The 16,004-nt window shown below is 41.5% G+C and overlaps 1 protein-coding gene across 1 annotated transcript in view; it reads left to right on the top strand.

The window, feature by feature from the left end:
* The window catches only part of COQ10B (coenzyme Q10B), a 57,320-nt gene that overhangs the window by 32,393 nt on the left and 8,923 nt on the right, over window positions 1-16,004 (top strand). Inside the window, exons 3-4 of the mRNA XM_033944933.1 lie at window positions 7,423-7,615; window positions 14,783-14,884. Coding sequence (XP_033800824.1) covers window positions 7,423-7,615; window positions 14,783-14,884 — 295 coding nt within the window. The remainder of the gene's footprint in view (window positions 1-7,422; window positions 7,616-14,782; window positions 14,885-16,004) is intronic.

Genomic DNA, 16,004 nt, shown 5'->3' with positions numbered 1-16,004 from the left:
ACTGCAGACGGTGGAGGGTATCATAGGTCAGTCTTTAGAGTGGTCCTGTAAGACTTTGCTGCTGGGTGTCACGAGTCCCTGATTGAGGCATTTATTGCGGAGCCCCATCGGCACTTTTTATTGGTGGCCCTTGGACTTGCTAAAAAGCTTATTCTGCAACATTGGGTGGGAAACACACGCCCTACCGTACAACAATGGCGGGCTAGCATGTCTTGGAGAGAATGCATAAGAAGGGTGCAACTAGCTGGAAAGCTGGTTATCTAGAGTGTTGGAGTTCCTTTTAGAATGGGTTAGAGTCCAGGGATGGGTTTGGGGGGATGGGAGGGATTTTGTATTACCAAAAATGAGAACTTGCATAGGAGATGCTCATGTTTGTACTTTCGACAGCATCTACATTGTTGACTGTTATTTAGCTATACTGCCCTTTGAATTTTTCTGTATAGACTCTTATTTCTTTTGTGCATTGTTTTTTTAATAAAAATATTTTTTTTTAAAGTTAGAAAAAAAGATCGATTTTTAAAATCAAAGATGACCGCCATCACAAATTCACGCAAAAAATGACAAAAATAAAACCAAAAATAATTTGGGGTCTGGGGAGGTGAGGGACCTGAACCTTCCCATAAAAACTGTGAAAAACGAAGTTTAAATCAATGGACAAGCCACCCCTGAAGTTCCCATAGGAAATAATGGAGGTAGTCGCAGTTTCTGTAGTGCCTTTGCCTGTCAGCATTTTTAAATCAGCTGGGTGGAGAAAAAGGACTTCATGCCTCATAAACAGTTCCAAATTGCACAGAATTGAAGATCTTCGGACTCCCAGCCAGCCAGAGACTGACCACAACCTCTGCCCCCACGCGGATCCTCTGCCACATGGTCGGGGGCAGGAAAGGCAGCCTGTACCTTGAAACCTGGGTGCGTTTTTCTGTCCAGACTTACTAGAAACCTGTGACACAATCACTGGCCTTAGTGACACAGTCACTGGCCAGCAGACTTCCACGGGAAGGGTGAAGAAGGTGGCACACAGCAGGCTGGCTCCACAGATCCACCAGTTTCTCTGTAAAGCTGCAATCCAGCATCGCAGGACTGCTTCCTTTTCTCTGACAGGGGACCACCAGGGAGGGGTCTCAAGGCACTGAAGCCACCAAAAGAAGGAACTTTAAACAAAAATAAACAAGAAGCGGAGCAACTCCAAAAGACTTCTGCTCGTGCTGCTTACAGAGATTGAAACTAGGATAGTTTACTAACTCTCAGGCTAAGGAGATGGAGCATGTGTTCAGAAAAGATGTGGATTTCCACAACACCGAGACTGCGGACTAACAGAAGATTATCGAGCTTGAATTAGGGGTTTTTAAGCACTCCTGGGGCTTCCTTGAGGGTCTTCTACCCCTGAATTCTCAATTTCTAAATTTTTTTTTGTTTGGTGTCTTCCCAGGCCTTTTGGTGCAAATTCACTGCCTCCGCAGCCATTTTGGGTGTGTTGGGTTTTTTTCACGATTTTATTTTAAAAGCCTCCCATCTGCCTCAAAACTGTTCAGTTTGCCTAATAATCGATTGGGGATGGACTCTCCAGGCCTTTCTACTATGATGCCTAATACTGGATGGTTGCCTGAGGAGTGCCCATGTACTGCGGGGCATATGAGGGGGACAAAGTTGTGGGCTTAGCCTCTCTTGGTCCCTTCAGAGGCCTAGAGTCCCAAAGGGTATGAGAGGTGGGTCATAAAGCCCTCCTGGAGCCCTTGGTGAGCATTGAATTTCCGCCAACGAAACAAAACTGTGTGGATGCCTCAACTACAGGGAAGGGACTTAAAGGAACAGAGGTCCTGATATCCCCAGCCAGGTTTTTGATTCAGAGGTTGTGACTTTAATGTATGGTGTTTATTTAAAATTATAAAATGCCTAGTGTCCCCCTGAATCAGGGACAATTCAGGAAGGTTGAGAGAGTAGGAGAGTTTGCTTCAGAAAAGATCGGTCCCTGCACAGCCAGAGGGGGGACAGGACTCTAAAGCCCTGTTGGAGGACTGGGAAGATTGGGGACAGGACTCTCCATCCATCTGTGCTCTAAATTGTCTCCTTTCTAGGAGACACAGGGTCTCAAGTAGGCACGTCCAGCCAGGAGTCTCTGGCGCAGTTAGACCAGGGCAAAGACCCTGCAGTGTGCAGACTTTTTAAGCCTACGGACTTAAAATGAGATAATTGCAGTTTCTCTGCAGGAGCTTGATTTGGAGGCCTTGCAAGCATTCACTGCACAACAGTCCCAAATCTCAGTTCACCTGCAATCTTGTACCTACCAAGTCCATTTTGAAAACTCTTGTTCAGGAACATGGAGTAATCCCTGTGGTGGTCCATAGGGCTCCCCTCTTTCCCCATTACTTTTCAATATTTAGCATCAGTGGGAACAAGATTGTCAAATCTGGGAATAAAATTATATATTTATGCTGACGACATAACCATTGTAATTCTCCTTTCCTCACAACCTTCTATGGTTTCACAATTCATATCTTCGATAACCTTGATTGACAACTGGATGAAGGATTAAAAACTAAAAACTCAACTCAGAAAAAAAACCCCAAAGTTCTTGTCCTCTCCAACCAAAATCGAGGAAGAGAATCGTTTTTCAACCATTAAATATTGGGGAGTCCATCTGGATAGAAATTTATCTATGACAAAACAGGTGGATGCCTTAGTTTGAAAATGTTTGGGGTTTTTTTTTTTTAAAATGCTCTGGAAGCTTCGTGCAATCAGGCCCTATTTTAATGACAGTCTTTTCAAATTACTGGTCCAGTACTTGTGTTAAGTATTTTAGATTATTGTAATATTGTTCATTTGGGAGGATACCGTAAAAATCTGACTTTGATATAAAATACAGCAGTTTGATTTTTAGATTGTAAAAAACAGATCATATAATGCCTTATTACAGGGAATTACACTGACTCCCTGTCGAGGCTAGAGTGCTTTTTAAGTTTGGATGTTTGTGATATAAAGTGCTATATAGTTTGGCCCCCATTTAATTGATGGATAACTTCAAATTTCCTAGTTCTAGTTGTTCATTCCGCATATCATCATTATTCAATTTTTCTATTGGTCAGTGGCTGTCATTACAAAAGATAAAATAATCTTGTTATCATGCCAAGCTGCCACCTGGGATACAGATTTTCACATCTTGTATGAATTTTAGGAAATTGTTAAAAACTTATATGAAGTTCCTGAAAGATTATTTTTTAATAATTCGCTATAGATGGCTCATTTTCTCTTAAATAATGTTAAATTGCATAGATCTGAAATGTTATGTTATGTTTTCCAGTGCATCCAGAGATGACTAGGGTGCTGATGGAGCATTGGGATATATCCAAAGGTCCTTTTGAGAGGGGCCAGGACTTTGACAAGACTTTATCCTATGGCTCAGGAGTTCCAGCAATATTTTATCTTGCCAGAGGTGGATTCCCTGGTGGTGCAATTGATAAAATGCACTTCACTACTGAGCGAAGAGGAAATGGTCTTGAAAGATTCTCAGGACCATAGGTTGGATCTCCTTATGAAAAGGCAGTTTGAAGCCTTAGTAAAGGGACTGGACAATCTGATATCCAGTGTAATGGATTGATGTCCTTAGTCCTTGCCAGATAGTAAACCTTGGGCCCTGAGGGGATCAAATTGTAGCCCCTTTTGAAGCTACAAGCAGTCAAGACTTAGAGTTCCTTGGCTCAGAGATCCTTTCAAGCATCTAGGCCAGACATGGGCAACTCTGGTCCTCGAGGGCTGTAATCCAGTTGGGTTTTCAGGATTTCCCCAAGAATATGCATTGAAAGCGGTGCTTGCAAATAGGTCTCATGCATATTCATTGGGGAAATCCTGAAAACCCGATTGGATTCCGGCCCTCGAGGACTGGAGTTGCCTATGTCTGATCTAGGCAGAGATTTGGATCCGCTTGCCAACCCTCAGGTTCAGATGATGCACTGCAGCCACCTCTAAGAAGTCTCTATGACACCAGGTCTCTCTGATTGGCCCCAGATAGGGAGGAGACTTGCAGAGCTCAGAGAAGCCTGGAAACACATTTGTATAGACAACTGGGTGCTGGGATATCATTTGAGAAAGTTACAAGCTCAAGTTCTTTCATCTTTCTTCATGGATTCACCAGCTGGCAGGCTGGGAAAAGGTGGCCAGAATGTGAGATACAGTACAGCTCCTGTTGCAAATACAGGTGATAGAGAAAGTCCTAGTGGATGAATCAGGCTCGGGCAGATACTGCATATACTTTATTGTGCTCAAGAAAGACTCTGACTCAGATGACTGGAGACCCATTCTGGATATGAAGTCTGTCAATAAATAATTGAAAGTACCCACATTTCAGATGGAGACTGTGCACTTGGTCATTGCCTTGATAGCTCCTGGGGAATACAAGTTCAAGTTCAAGTTTATTATTTGATAAATCGCCTATATAAAACATTCTAAGCGATGAACAATTTTAAAAACAACTTATGGGGAAACAGACAATTTTAAAACATCATTTTAGAAAACAAATATTATTAAGACAAGTAAAAAGTCAGGATATTTATAAGGTTTCTTTATACATGTGGCTTAGTGACAAACATGATATAAAAGGGAAAAAAAGTTACAATTATCTCAGTCAGAAAAACATAAAGGGGGTAAAAACACAAGGAAGGGGGAAGACAGTAGGCGGAAAAAAAAAATTATTTTGTAAAAGTGTACATTGGCTTGATCGTTTAATTAATAAAAGCATCATTGAATAAAAATGTTTTTAAAAGTTTTTTAAAAGAGATGAGATCCTTTTCTTTTCTGATAAAGAGTGGCAGAGCGTTCCAGGTTTGAGGAGCTATGACAGAAAACATTTAATTTCTCCTTGTACCCACAATTTTTAAAGACGGAACCGATAGTAGAACTTGAGATGACGATCGGAGAGATCGAGGTGAATGATATGGAGTGATCATTCTAGATATGAACTGTGGTTCGTTAAATGATAGTACTTTGAATACCAAAAATGCTATTTTAAAAGTAATTCGATGATTAGTAGGCAGCCAATGGGACTTGATCAATAGCGGTGTCTCCCTGGATCCGAAAAGAGGCGTGCTTGCTTATTCCTATTTTTCTGGAGCACAGATTTCTCTGCTTCTATGTCTTAGAAAGACATTTCCAATTCTCGGTGCTCCCCTTCGGGTTGGCAGCTGCACCTTGTAACTTTACCAAGGTGATGGTGATGGTGGTAGCAGCAATGTACTAGAACAAAGCTGGGATTCAAATACATCCTTACTTGGATGACTGGCTTATCAGAATGGCATCCAGGAAGGAGAGATTCAAAGCTGTGACACAGGTATTTCAGCTGTTACAGGACTTGGGCTGATCCGATACCACTACAGATCTTTCCATCTCTGCTCACTCTGAGTCAAGGGTCCATGTTATATCCCAACCTGCAGTCTCTACACTTGACAGCTTGGTACTTTTCGGTATAACTTCAACAGACTTTCATCTCTCTGATCCTTTTCAAGCTATTATTGCTGCATCCTGAAAATTATCTACACAGCAATTATATCAGCAGAAGTGGACACATTTTACCTCCTGGTGCTCTCTTCATCACCAAGAACCTTCATCCTCTTCCCTTCACTTCCTTTTAGTTCTTGATTACATTCTCCATCTTTCCACTTCTGGCCTATATGAGATCATATTATATTTACTGAGGGCTCTGGCCAGTAGTTTCAGAGTGGTACAAGTGTTGGTACTGTTTGTACACAGGTAGGTGGTTTTTGTTTTTCGCTCTACCTTGTTCATGCTTGTTGCATTTGTTAATTGCATGTTTTCTTACAGATCAGATCAAAAGCCAGTGATCAGGGCATTCCCCGTGCCCCTCCCCTCTTGGTTTTCCTCTTTTAGGGGTTTGCATTGCTTTGGTACGAACAGAGGAGAGAGGGCACTACTCAGTAACAGGGAGATGGAGCTGAAAAAATAGACTTCTTACCTATAGTCTATTTTTTCAGCTCCATCTCCCTGTTACTGAGTAGTGCCCTCTCTCCTCTGTTCGTACCAAAGCAATGCAAACCCCTAAAAGAGGAAAACCAAGAGGGGAGGGGCACGGGGAATGCCCTGATCACTGGCTTTTGATCTGATCTGTAAGAAAACATGCAATTAACAAATGCAACAAGCATGAACAAGGTAGAGCGAAAAACAAAAACCACCTACCTGTGTACAAACAGTACCAACACTTGTACCACTCTGAAACTACTGGCCAGAGCCCTCAGTAAATATAATATGATCTCATATAGGCCAGAAGTGGAAAGATGGAGAATGTAATCAAGAACAAGAACTAAAAGGAAGTGAAGGGAAGAGGATGAAGGTTCTTGGTGATGAAGAGAGCACCAGGAGGTAAAATGTGTCCACTTCTGCTGATATAATTGCTGTGTAGATAATTTTCAGGATGCAGCAATAATAGCTTGAAAAGGATCAGAGAGATGAAAGTCTGTTGAAGTTATACCGAAAAGTACCAAGCTGTCAAGTGTAGAGACTGCAGGTTGGGATATAACATGGACCCTTGACTCAGAGTGAGCAGAGATGGAAAGATCTGTAGTGGTATCGGATCAGCCCAAGTCCTGTAACAGCTGAAATACCTGTGTCACAGCTTTGAATCTCTCCTTCCTGGATGCCAATCTGATAAGCCAGTCATCCAAGTAAGGATGTATTTGAATCCCAGCTTTGTTCTAGTACATTGCTGCTACCACCAGCCTTCTGCAAGTCCTTGCGGGAGAAGATGTACAAACCCGCTAGTTTGGCCTCGTATGCTATTCTGCCAGAAAAAAAGATTACCAAGTTAATAACCTAATCTTCCCTTTCCTGCAGCAGAAGGAAGGCCCAGAAAGGCCAGATGTAGTTTGTGGTAAGAACTGAGGTTGCAGATATGAAAGCAAATTTAATCTTTTTGAACAAGGAGGAGAGACAGATTCTGGACTCCAGGAGGATGGAGCAGAGAGTGACCAGCAGGGGCAGAAAAATAGGCTAATCTGCCTTGCCCTGTGGTCAATAAAATCAGCTGGGTGGTGCAGTCATTCAAAAGGTCCTGGGGAAAACACAGCAGTGTAGTTAAAATGTTAGCACTTATTTTAGTTGTCTCCAGTTGATTGTGATCTGCTTTGTCATGTTTGGTGTCTTGACTTATTTTTAGTGTTTTTCTTTTGATGGCCTGGACACCCCCCCAATAAGATAAATTAACTTCTTAAACTTAATGTTTCTATATGTGCATAATTGTAACCAAATATGACATGGTTAACTGTGCTACCAATAAACTGCAAACTACAACTGATTCCTTAGTGCTTTTGTTTTCTGGTTGCTGTTGTATTGTAGCTTAGGCAAAACCCAAAAAGTTGCTTAAAATAAAAAGAGGCAGTAGGCTGTGCAGATTTAACTGCACTGTGTTTTTCTTTTCAGATACTCTATGCAGGAAATATATGAGGTGGTGGCAGTTGTGGAAGAATACAAACTTTTTGTACCTTGGTGCAAAAAATCTGAAATACTATCCAAGCGAGCTGGATACTGCAAAGCACATTTAGAAATAGGATTCCCTCCTATGGTGGAGAGGTATACATCGGTAGTTACTCTAGTGAGACCACATTTGGTTAAGGTAATCTTTCTTATATTACTTGCCTACTTCTCCCACTTTATTTAATAAAGATTTCAGTATTAAGAGCCCAGTGGCTTGTGGCTATGTGTGTATGTCTAGTAGCGCTGTAGAAATGATTAGTAGTAGTAGTAATGTATTATGAGGTGCATCAAAGAAAATATGTCTAAAAACCCACCTAAAACGGCACTTGGATGATCAAAAAGCAGGTCATCCAAGTACCGATATCAAACAGGGTTTTAGATGTATCTAAAACCAGCTTAGGCCTTGTCACTACCTCTTGTGTGCCCAGAGCGAAAAGGGGCATTTTTGGAGGAGTGGATAGGGTGGGAGGTGAGCGGGATGTGAGCCGACCTAGACTTAGTCGTCCGGCAGCCATAATTGAAAAGTTTAACAGGTTGCCTGGACGGAACTTATACATTTTGACTTAGACCAAGTCAAACAGGTATAAGTTCTGAATTGGGCTGCTGAGCTGATCGTAGCTGCTGCAATCAGTTCAGCAGGCCAGGCAACCCATTCACCCCCCTTCCCCCCCCCAAACAACTGCCGGCAGGAGGGATACCCAATCCCTCCTTCCCGAACCTGCTGCAATCTTCCCCGGCAAGAGCGATGCCCATTCCCTCCTGCCGGAACACTCCAAACCCCTCCCTGCCAAGGTAGGCCGCCTGACCCCCATCCACTCCCCAACTTAGCTGGACCCCCCCCCTACCTTTTGTAGTTAGCTAGCCGGAGAGACACTTCTAGCTTCTGGCTGGCAAGCCTGCCTTCACCAAAATGGCGGGCCTTACCCTTCCTGGTGCATTGTGGGATGACCTAAGGGAGCCCTCGTTGGGCGGGACGGCCTAAGGTATCTGGCCAATCGGAAACTTAGGCCACTCCTAGTGCATCCCAGAATGCACTCGGAGTCAGGTCTAAGATTCCGGTTGGCCTAGGTGCCTAAGGCCCTTCCTATGGGAGGGGCCTTAGGCTCCTCCTCGGTCCATCCTACGATGCACTGGGAAGGGGAAGGCCCGCCATCTTGGTGAAGGTAGGCCTGCCAGCCGGAGACTGGAAGAGTCCCTCCAGCCGGCCAACTACATAAGGTGCGGTGGGGGGGGTTTCCAGCTGGGGTGGGGGTCAGGCGGCCTAACTTAGGGGGGGTTGGGGTATTCCAGCAGGGCGGATTGGGCATCCCTCCTGCTGGCGGTGCTTGCAGGAAGGTTGCGGGGGATCGTGGTAGGAGGAATTGGGCATCCCTTCTGCCACGATGATTTTGGAGGATCGCAGCGAGTGCAAAGCAGGAGAGATTGGGCATCTCTGCTGTTGCGATCATTCCGGGGGGGGGGGGGGGTCGTGGAGGGTGCTGGCCAGGAGAGATTGGGCATTTCTCCTGCCATGATTGTTTGGGGGGGGGGGGGGTTGGAGAAGGATGGTTCCATGATTTTCTAACTAGTGCTTATGACAGACGCTGGTTAGAGAATCGTGCTTTTAGGCAAGGGCTGATCCCTTCCACTCCTAAAAGGTCTTGTTTTGGACATTTGGGACTTGGGTGATTTATTTTTTTTCTCCGAGAATAAGGCTTAAAGGTAGATGTAGTGGTGGTCTGGGCGATTTAAACTCCTGAACGTACAGGTAGGCCATTTTCAAAAAAACCCACATTTTGGATGATTTTTTTCGAGATTGGACATTTCCCTGCGACATTGCTGAAGGATTAGAAGATAAGTTTTGCCTTTATGTGGATTATACCAAGATTTGTAACAGAATGTACAATCCCAGAGGGAGTGGAAAACATTTCTGCAAAAGTTGGAAGAATAGTCTAATATTTTGCATTGAAACGCAGCGTGATGCATTTGGGGAGTAGAAATCCAAGGGAGCCGTATGTGCTGGGAGGTGAGAGGCTGATATGCACAGATGGGGAGAGGGACCTTGAGGTGGTAGTATCTGAAAATCTGAAGGTGACAAAACAGTGTGACAAACCAGAAGGATGCTAGGCTGTATAGAAAAAGGCGAAACCAGTTGAAGAAAGGAGGTGTTGATGTCCCTGTACAAGTTGTTGGTGAGGCCCCACTTGTAGTATTGTGTTCAGTTTTGGAGGCTATATCTGGCTAAGGATATAAGAAGACTTTTGAAGCAGTCCAGAGGAAAGTGACAAAAATAGTAGGGGTTAGAGCAGAGGTGGACAAATCCAGTTGGGTTTTCAGGATTTCTCCAATGAATATGCATTGAAAGCAGTGCATGCAAATAAATCTTATAATAAGTCAAAGGGAGACATACATCTAAGACACCCTTTTGTATCCTGGAATATTGGTACGTTATTACCCCGATCCTCAGCGGCACCACTTGGAACTCAAACCATTCTCATTGTTCCAAGCTTTACGTGTCAGATCGTCACTGGATCGTTTTACGTTATAACCTTATTCCTTTTTTTTAGCTTTTTTTTCTTTTTTTTGAAACTATTCACATTATTTCAAAATTATTGTCATGAAGAATTTTTATCATGAAAAATTTTTTTTAAGCATGTTACTTAGCTTAGTTCTGTGGTCTCTGGCAGGGGGTTAACACCGACATGTTTCGCATTCAAGCTTTATCAAGGAACCTCTATCGGACATAAAATAAATTATGTCTATCAGAATAGTAACAAGAACAATTCATCATGTAGAGATAGCAGTATAGGACATCTAACTTCATAAGACCTAAATCTGCTAAACATGTCTTACCTCCATATAAATACCTAAATCTGCTAAACATGTCTTACCTCCATATAAATATATGGAGGTAAGACATGTTTAGCAGATTTAGGTCTTATGAAGTTAGATGTCCTATACTGCTATCTCTACATGATGAATTGTTCTTGTTACTATTCTGATAGACATAATTTATTTTATGTCCGATAGGGGTTCCTTGATAAAGCTTGAATGCGAAACATGTCGGTGTTAACCCCCTGCCAGAGACCACAGAACTAAGCTAAGTAACATGCTTAAAAAAAATTTTTCATGATAAAAATTCTTCATGACAATAATTTTGAAATAATGTGAATAGTTTCAAAAAAAAGAAAAAAAAGCTAAAAAAAAGGAATAAGGTTATAACGTAAAACGATCCAGTGACGATCTGACACGTAAAGCTTGGAACAATGAGAATGGTTTGAGTTCCAAGTGGTGCCGCTGAGGATCGGGGTAATAACGTACCAATATTCCAGGATACAAAAGGGTGTCTTAGATGTATGTCTCCCTTTGACTTATTATATAGATTAGTTGTCTTGGGATAAAACAAAACTGTGCTACTACATAATTGCAAATAAATCTTATGCATATTCATTGGGGAAATCCTGAAAACCCGACTGGATTCCGGCCCTCGGACTGGAGTTGCCTACCACTGGGTTAGAGCCAAAAGATGTACAAAAAGAATATATATACTCTTAGAGGAGAGGAAGTATAGGGGTAATATGATACAGATATTCAAATACTTGAAAAATATTAATATAGAACCAATTCTTTTTCAGAGAAGGGACAAAGGTAAAACTAGAGGGCATAAATTGAGGTTGCGAGGTAGCAGACTTAGGAGTAATGTTAGGAAATTATTTTTCACAGAGAGGGTGGTTGATGCCTGATATGCCCTCCCAAGGGAGGTGGTGGAGAAGAAAACAGTGATGGAATTCAAAAAAGCGTAGGACGAACACAGGGTATCTCCATTTTGAAAATGAATAGCATTAATTGAACAACAAAGGCTGGTACTAGGCAGACTTGCACAGTATGTGCCCTGTATATGGCACTTCGGTTTAGGATGGGCTGAGGAGGGCTTAGATGGGAACTTCAGTAATTTAGAATACGAGGAAGGTGCTGGGTGGACTTTTACAGTCTGTGTCACACAAATGATTTGATGGTTTACATAGGCTGGAGTGAGTTTTGATGGCAGCTCTAGTAGTTGGAATCCAAGGTATTGAGTTTCGACAGTAACTCCATTAGTTCCGGACAAACTTCTACAGTCTACCACCCAATAATATCAAAGAATAAAGGTTATTTTGGTAAATTTCACCTAGCTACACAAGGAAACCACCCACCGACAGCTATCCAACTAGCAGACCATTTCAAAAATAAGATCACCAAGATCAGAACCGCATTCAACAATACTCACACCCACCTTGACAAGATAACAACAAACCCTTCACCAGGAGAAGCCATCACCGCAGACAGAAGCTGGACAGTCTTCCCCATATTACATTGGTCAGATATGAATCGGCTCTACAAAAAATACAGCCATGCTTCTTGCGACCTAAATAACTGCCCCACCTACCTGTTATCAAACTCCTCCACCACATTCAGAGCCAACCTCATGCTATGGATTCAAACCACATTAACAGAAGGTCAATTCCCTCAAGACCTTGGAGAGATCATAATCACCCCAATCATGAAAGACCACAAAGGCCCAATCGATAACCCCTCCAACTACAGACCAATCGCTTCAATACCAATATACGTTAAAATAATAGAAGGTCTAGTTGCACAATACCTCACCAACTACCTGGAAGACCATAACCTACTTCACCCCTCACAATCAGGATTTTGAACCAACCACAGCACAGAAACACTACTTGTAACACTACAAGACACAGCTCGACAGCAAATTAGCAAAGGCAAAAAGATGATGCTAATCCAACTTGACCTCTCCGCAGCATTTGACCTGGTCGACCACTCCATACTGCTACAGATACTTGACGCCATTGGGATCTCAGGCAAGGTCTACAATTGGTTCCAAGGATTCCTCAAATCAAGAACCTACAGGGTAAAGTCCAATAATATCAAATCAGAACCATGGTCCAACCCATGCGGAGTTCCACAAGGATCACCTCTATCACCTACGCTCTTCAACCTCTTTATTTCCTACCTTGGAGCCACTTTTGATAACTTAAATGTTACATCCTTCAGCTACGCAGACGACATCACCTCTTCGACCCATCAGAGCCCACCACTACAGCAAAACTGGAAATAACCCTAGATGCAGTGGAAAAATGGATGGTAGACCACAAACTGAAACTAAACTCAGATAAAACAAAATTCCTTCTGCTCGAAAAGGCCAAAACTCCCACCATTACAGAACTGAAAATTAAAAACACCAAATACCCAATAAAGCCCGAACTCAAACTCCTAGGAGTAATGATAGACAGATGCTGCACAATGCAGTCCCAAATCAATAAAACATCCCAGAAAGCTTTTTTAATTATGAGAAATCTATGTAAAATAAGAAAATTCTTCGACCCAGCACAATTCAGGCTAATTGTCCAATCCCTAGTCTTAGGTCTACTGGACTATTGCAATTCCCTCTATCTACCTTGTCCTCCCAACATACTAAAACAACTTCAGACTGTACAAAACACTGCCCTCAGACTGATCTACTCCCTGAGAAAATATGATCATATTACAACTGCCTTCTTAGACTCTCACTGGCTACCTATGCAAGCAAGAATTCAATTCAAATTCTACTGTCTATTATTCAAAGCATTAAACGGCTCCGCCCTCCCCCCCCTATCTAAACAACCGCCTAAACCAGATCCTCACCTCAAGACAAAGAAGAACTCCGAACCCTTTTGCCTTCCCTCCACTCAAGGGCACTCAGCGCAAAAAGATGTTTGATAACCTTCTGGTGACGCAAGCAGCAAAACTTAACCACTCCATCTCCAACCTGTTGACGGCAACGGGCGACTTCAAAACTTTTCAAAAAGAAATCAAAACCCTACTTTTCAAAAAATTTATCCAGATATCTTAACCCAACCCTTCCCCCTCCTCCTAGATACATTCTCCCCCAAAACCTCCACTTAAATAATCTCTTCCTCCCCAAAACATCAACCAAGTATTCAGATCCCTGAAATGTAACGTAATCTTATTTGTACTCTAACTGTAATCTATTTGTTATATCACACAGTAACGTACAGTCAATTTAATATCCAATTTGCAAGTTCTTCCGGAATTAATCCAGCTACCTCTCCTCCCTTGTAACCAAAAAAACCCAAAAACAAAACAAAACTGTTGTAACTTCACTGGAAATGTCCAGTTAACTCTTTTGTAATCCGCCTTGAACTGCAAGGTATAGGCGGAATAGAAGTCCCTAATGTAATGTAATATTAAACGTATTACATATTATTTAAAATATTATAGAATATGAATATAAGAATGATACGGTGTACTTAAAGTGTTACATGAAGGAAAATCAAGTGTGTATTTATAAGATCATATGAAATTTATTGATGCACTTGTTGTGATATGCAAAACTGAATAAAGAAATTAAAAAAAAAAAAAGAAAGAAAAAAGAACAATTCAATCTAAGGATGACTTTATAATGAGTGTAACTGTTGGCCAGATGACTTTATAATGAGTGTAACTGTTGGCCAGACTGGATAGACTATTCACACCTTTATCTGCCATCATTTACTATGTTAGTATATATTATTGGAGAAGAACCTCCTAAGAACAGAGCCAGTCATTCTTCTCCAATAATACATACTAATAGGCAGAATTGTCCCACATCAGTACAACTCTTTATTTCACACTTGCATGTAAGTATGTCACTGTGTCGAGCTTATCCATAAGTCTGTCTTTCTCCTCCAATTTTGCTCTCCTTACAGAAATTTTGCTAGCTTGTTCTCACATAGATTTCAACTTTTTTTTTAAATCCTAATATGCCTGTGTATAACAGGACCACTAAATTTTATATTTGCTTTGAATCATTGAGCAAGTAATCCAGTCATTAGGTCATTGACCAGTTCATCAGTACTGTAACTTCTTCTGGGGCAAAGTGGTAGGGCAAGAGAAGGGAGGAAAATGGTGCCCTTAGGGGGGAGAGAAGGGAGGAGAGGCAGAAACAGTGAACAAGATTAGAAAAACCACCAAAATTAAGAAATAATTTTATTTTTTAGTAACTGAAATTTCTCATTTTTAAGAACTTACATCTGCTGTCTATTTTGCATGGTACAAGAAAAAACATGAGAGATCACTTTATTTGATTAATCTTGCAATTTAAAATTTAATTGATGTGCTGCCTTAGTTCATATCTTCAGGCATCTGAGTTTTTCCTATTTTATGCTGTGATTGTAAAATCTGACCTGTTGTGCCAACAGAATGGACAGTATCCAAGGGGGAAATGTTAGAAGAAAAACTAACAGTTTGTAATTACATATCACTTTTTAAAATTATATTCCAGGCATCTTGCACAGATGGGAAGCTGTTTAATCACCTGGAAACAGTTTGGCGTTTCAGCCCAGGAATCCCAGGGTACCCTAGGACATGCACTTTGGACTTTTCAGTAAGTGTAACTCCCTAAAGTCTAATTCTTCATTGGAAAGTTAGCATAGTGAAACTGATCCCCATCCAAGAGAAGACACACGCAACACAGCAGAATGAACATCTTTTTAGCTCTCAGATTGGAGCCATACATTTCCTGTAGACAAGATAGAGAATATTCAAAGCTCACAGCCTGGAAAGTTGGTGAGCAAGTGCAGGCTATGTTGCTATGATCATTAAATTCACTTTAATCTAAATTTGATAAAAGGGATTGTAAAGAATGAAGAAAGTACCAAAACTTGTATTTTCATTTCACTGATTTTGCATTATGATTTTAAGGAAATGTCTGCAATGTAGTTTTTGAGAGCATGATGCATATAACAAGTAGTTAGGCACTTTACCATGCTGAATTGCTTTTGTTTATAATACAGCTACTTCATCTCTGACGAGCACATTGATACATCAGTGTCTGCTCTAACCAATTCTTTAGTCTTGCATTAGAGTTTCTGTGCTGACCACAACTTTTTTTTTTTTAAAAAAAAGGAATATCACTGACATGCACAAAAGTGGCCATTGAACTACTTAAGAGCAAATACTGTTCATGAAATATGATATTTCCAATGCAATAGGTGTGACATTCTAGACAGTAGGGTTATTTCCCTTTAGCTGTGTGGTTGCAGAAGGAATCCACTCCAGATTTTTCACCGTGCCTCTATAGTAAGTCACTGGGCTATTTAGCTCCCTCTACAGTAGCTCCCTCTACAGTTGTTTTTTTTTTCCTTCTGCACTCATGGATGCAGTTGTATGTTCTTTCTCCCCTTTTTATTGTTTTAATTTGATGTAATTTTGTCCCTTTTTTGGGTAATTTAGTACTTGGAGCGATTTTTAAAGCTCTGCCTGCTTGAGAATTCATAGATTTCAGTCTGTAGTTGACAGGCCGATCCCTCTGGGTACCTGTTGGCCAGCCTGCATAGTTTTCTCTGGAGCCCAGGGCTGTCCCTGAGGTAGTCTCAAATTTAAAAAATTTAAATTGAATCAGGTTGGGCAGACTGGATGGACCATTCGGGTCTTTATCTGCTGTCATCTACTATGTTACTATGTATTCTGTTAAGCAGGGGTTGAGCTCAGGCTGTTAGTCACCA

Source organism: Geotrypetes seraphini, chromosome 5 (assembly GCF_902459505.1).
Source record: "Geotrypetes seraphini chromosome 5, aGeoSer1.1, whole genome shotgun sequence".
Classification (NCBI taxonomy): Eukaryota; Metazoa; Chordata; class Amphibia; order Gymnophiona; family Dermophiidae; genus Geotrypetes; species Geotrypetes seraphini.
Note: the sequence above shows the minus strand (reverse complement) of the source record. Positions and strands in the feature narration are given on the sequence as shown.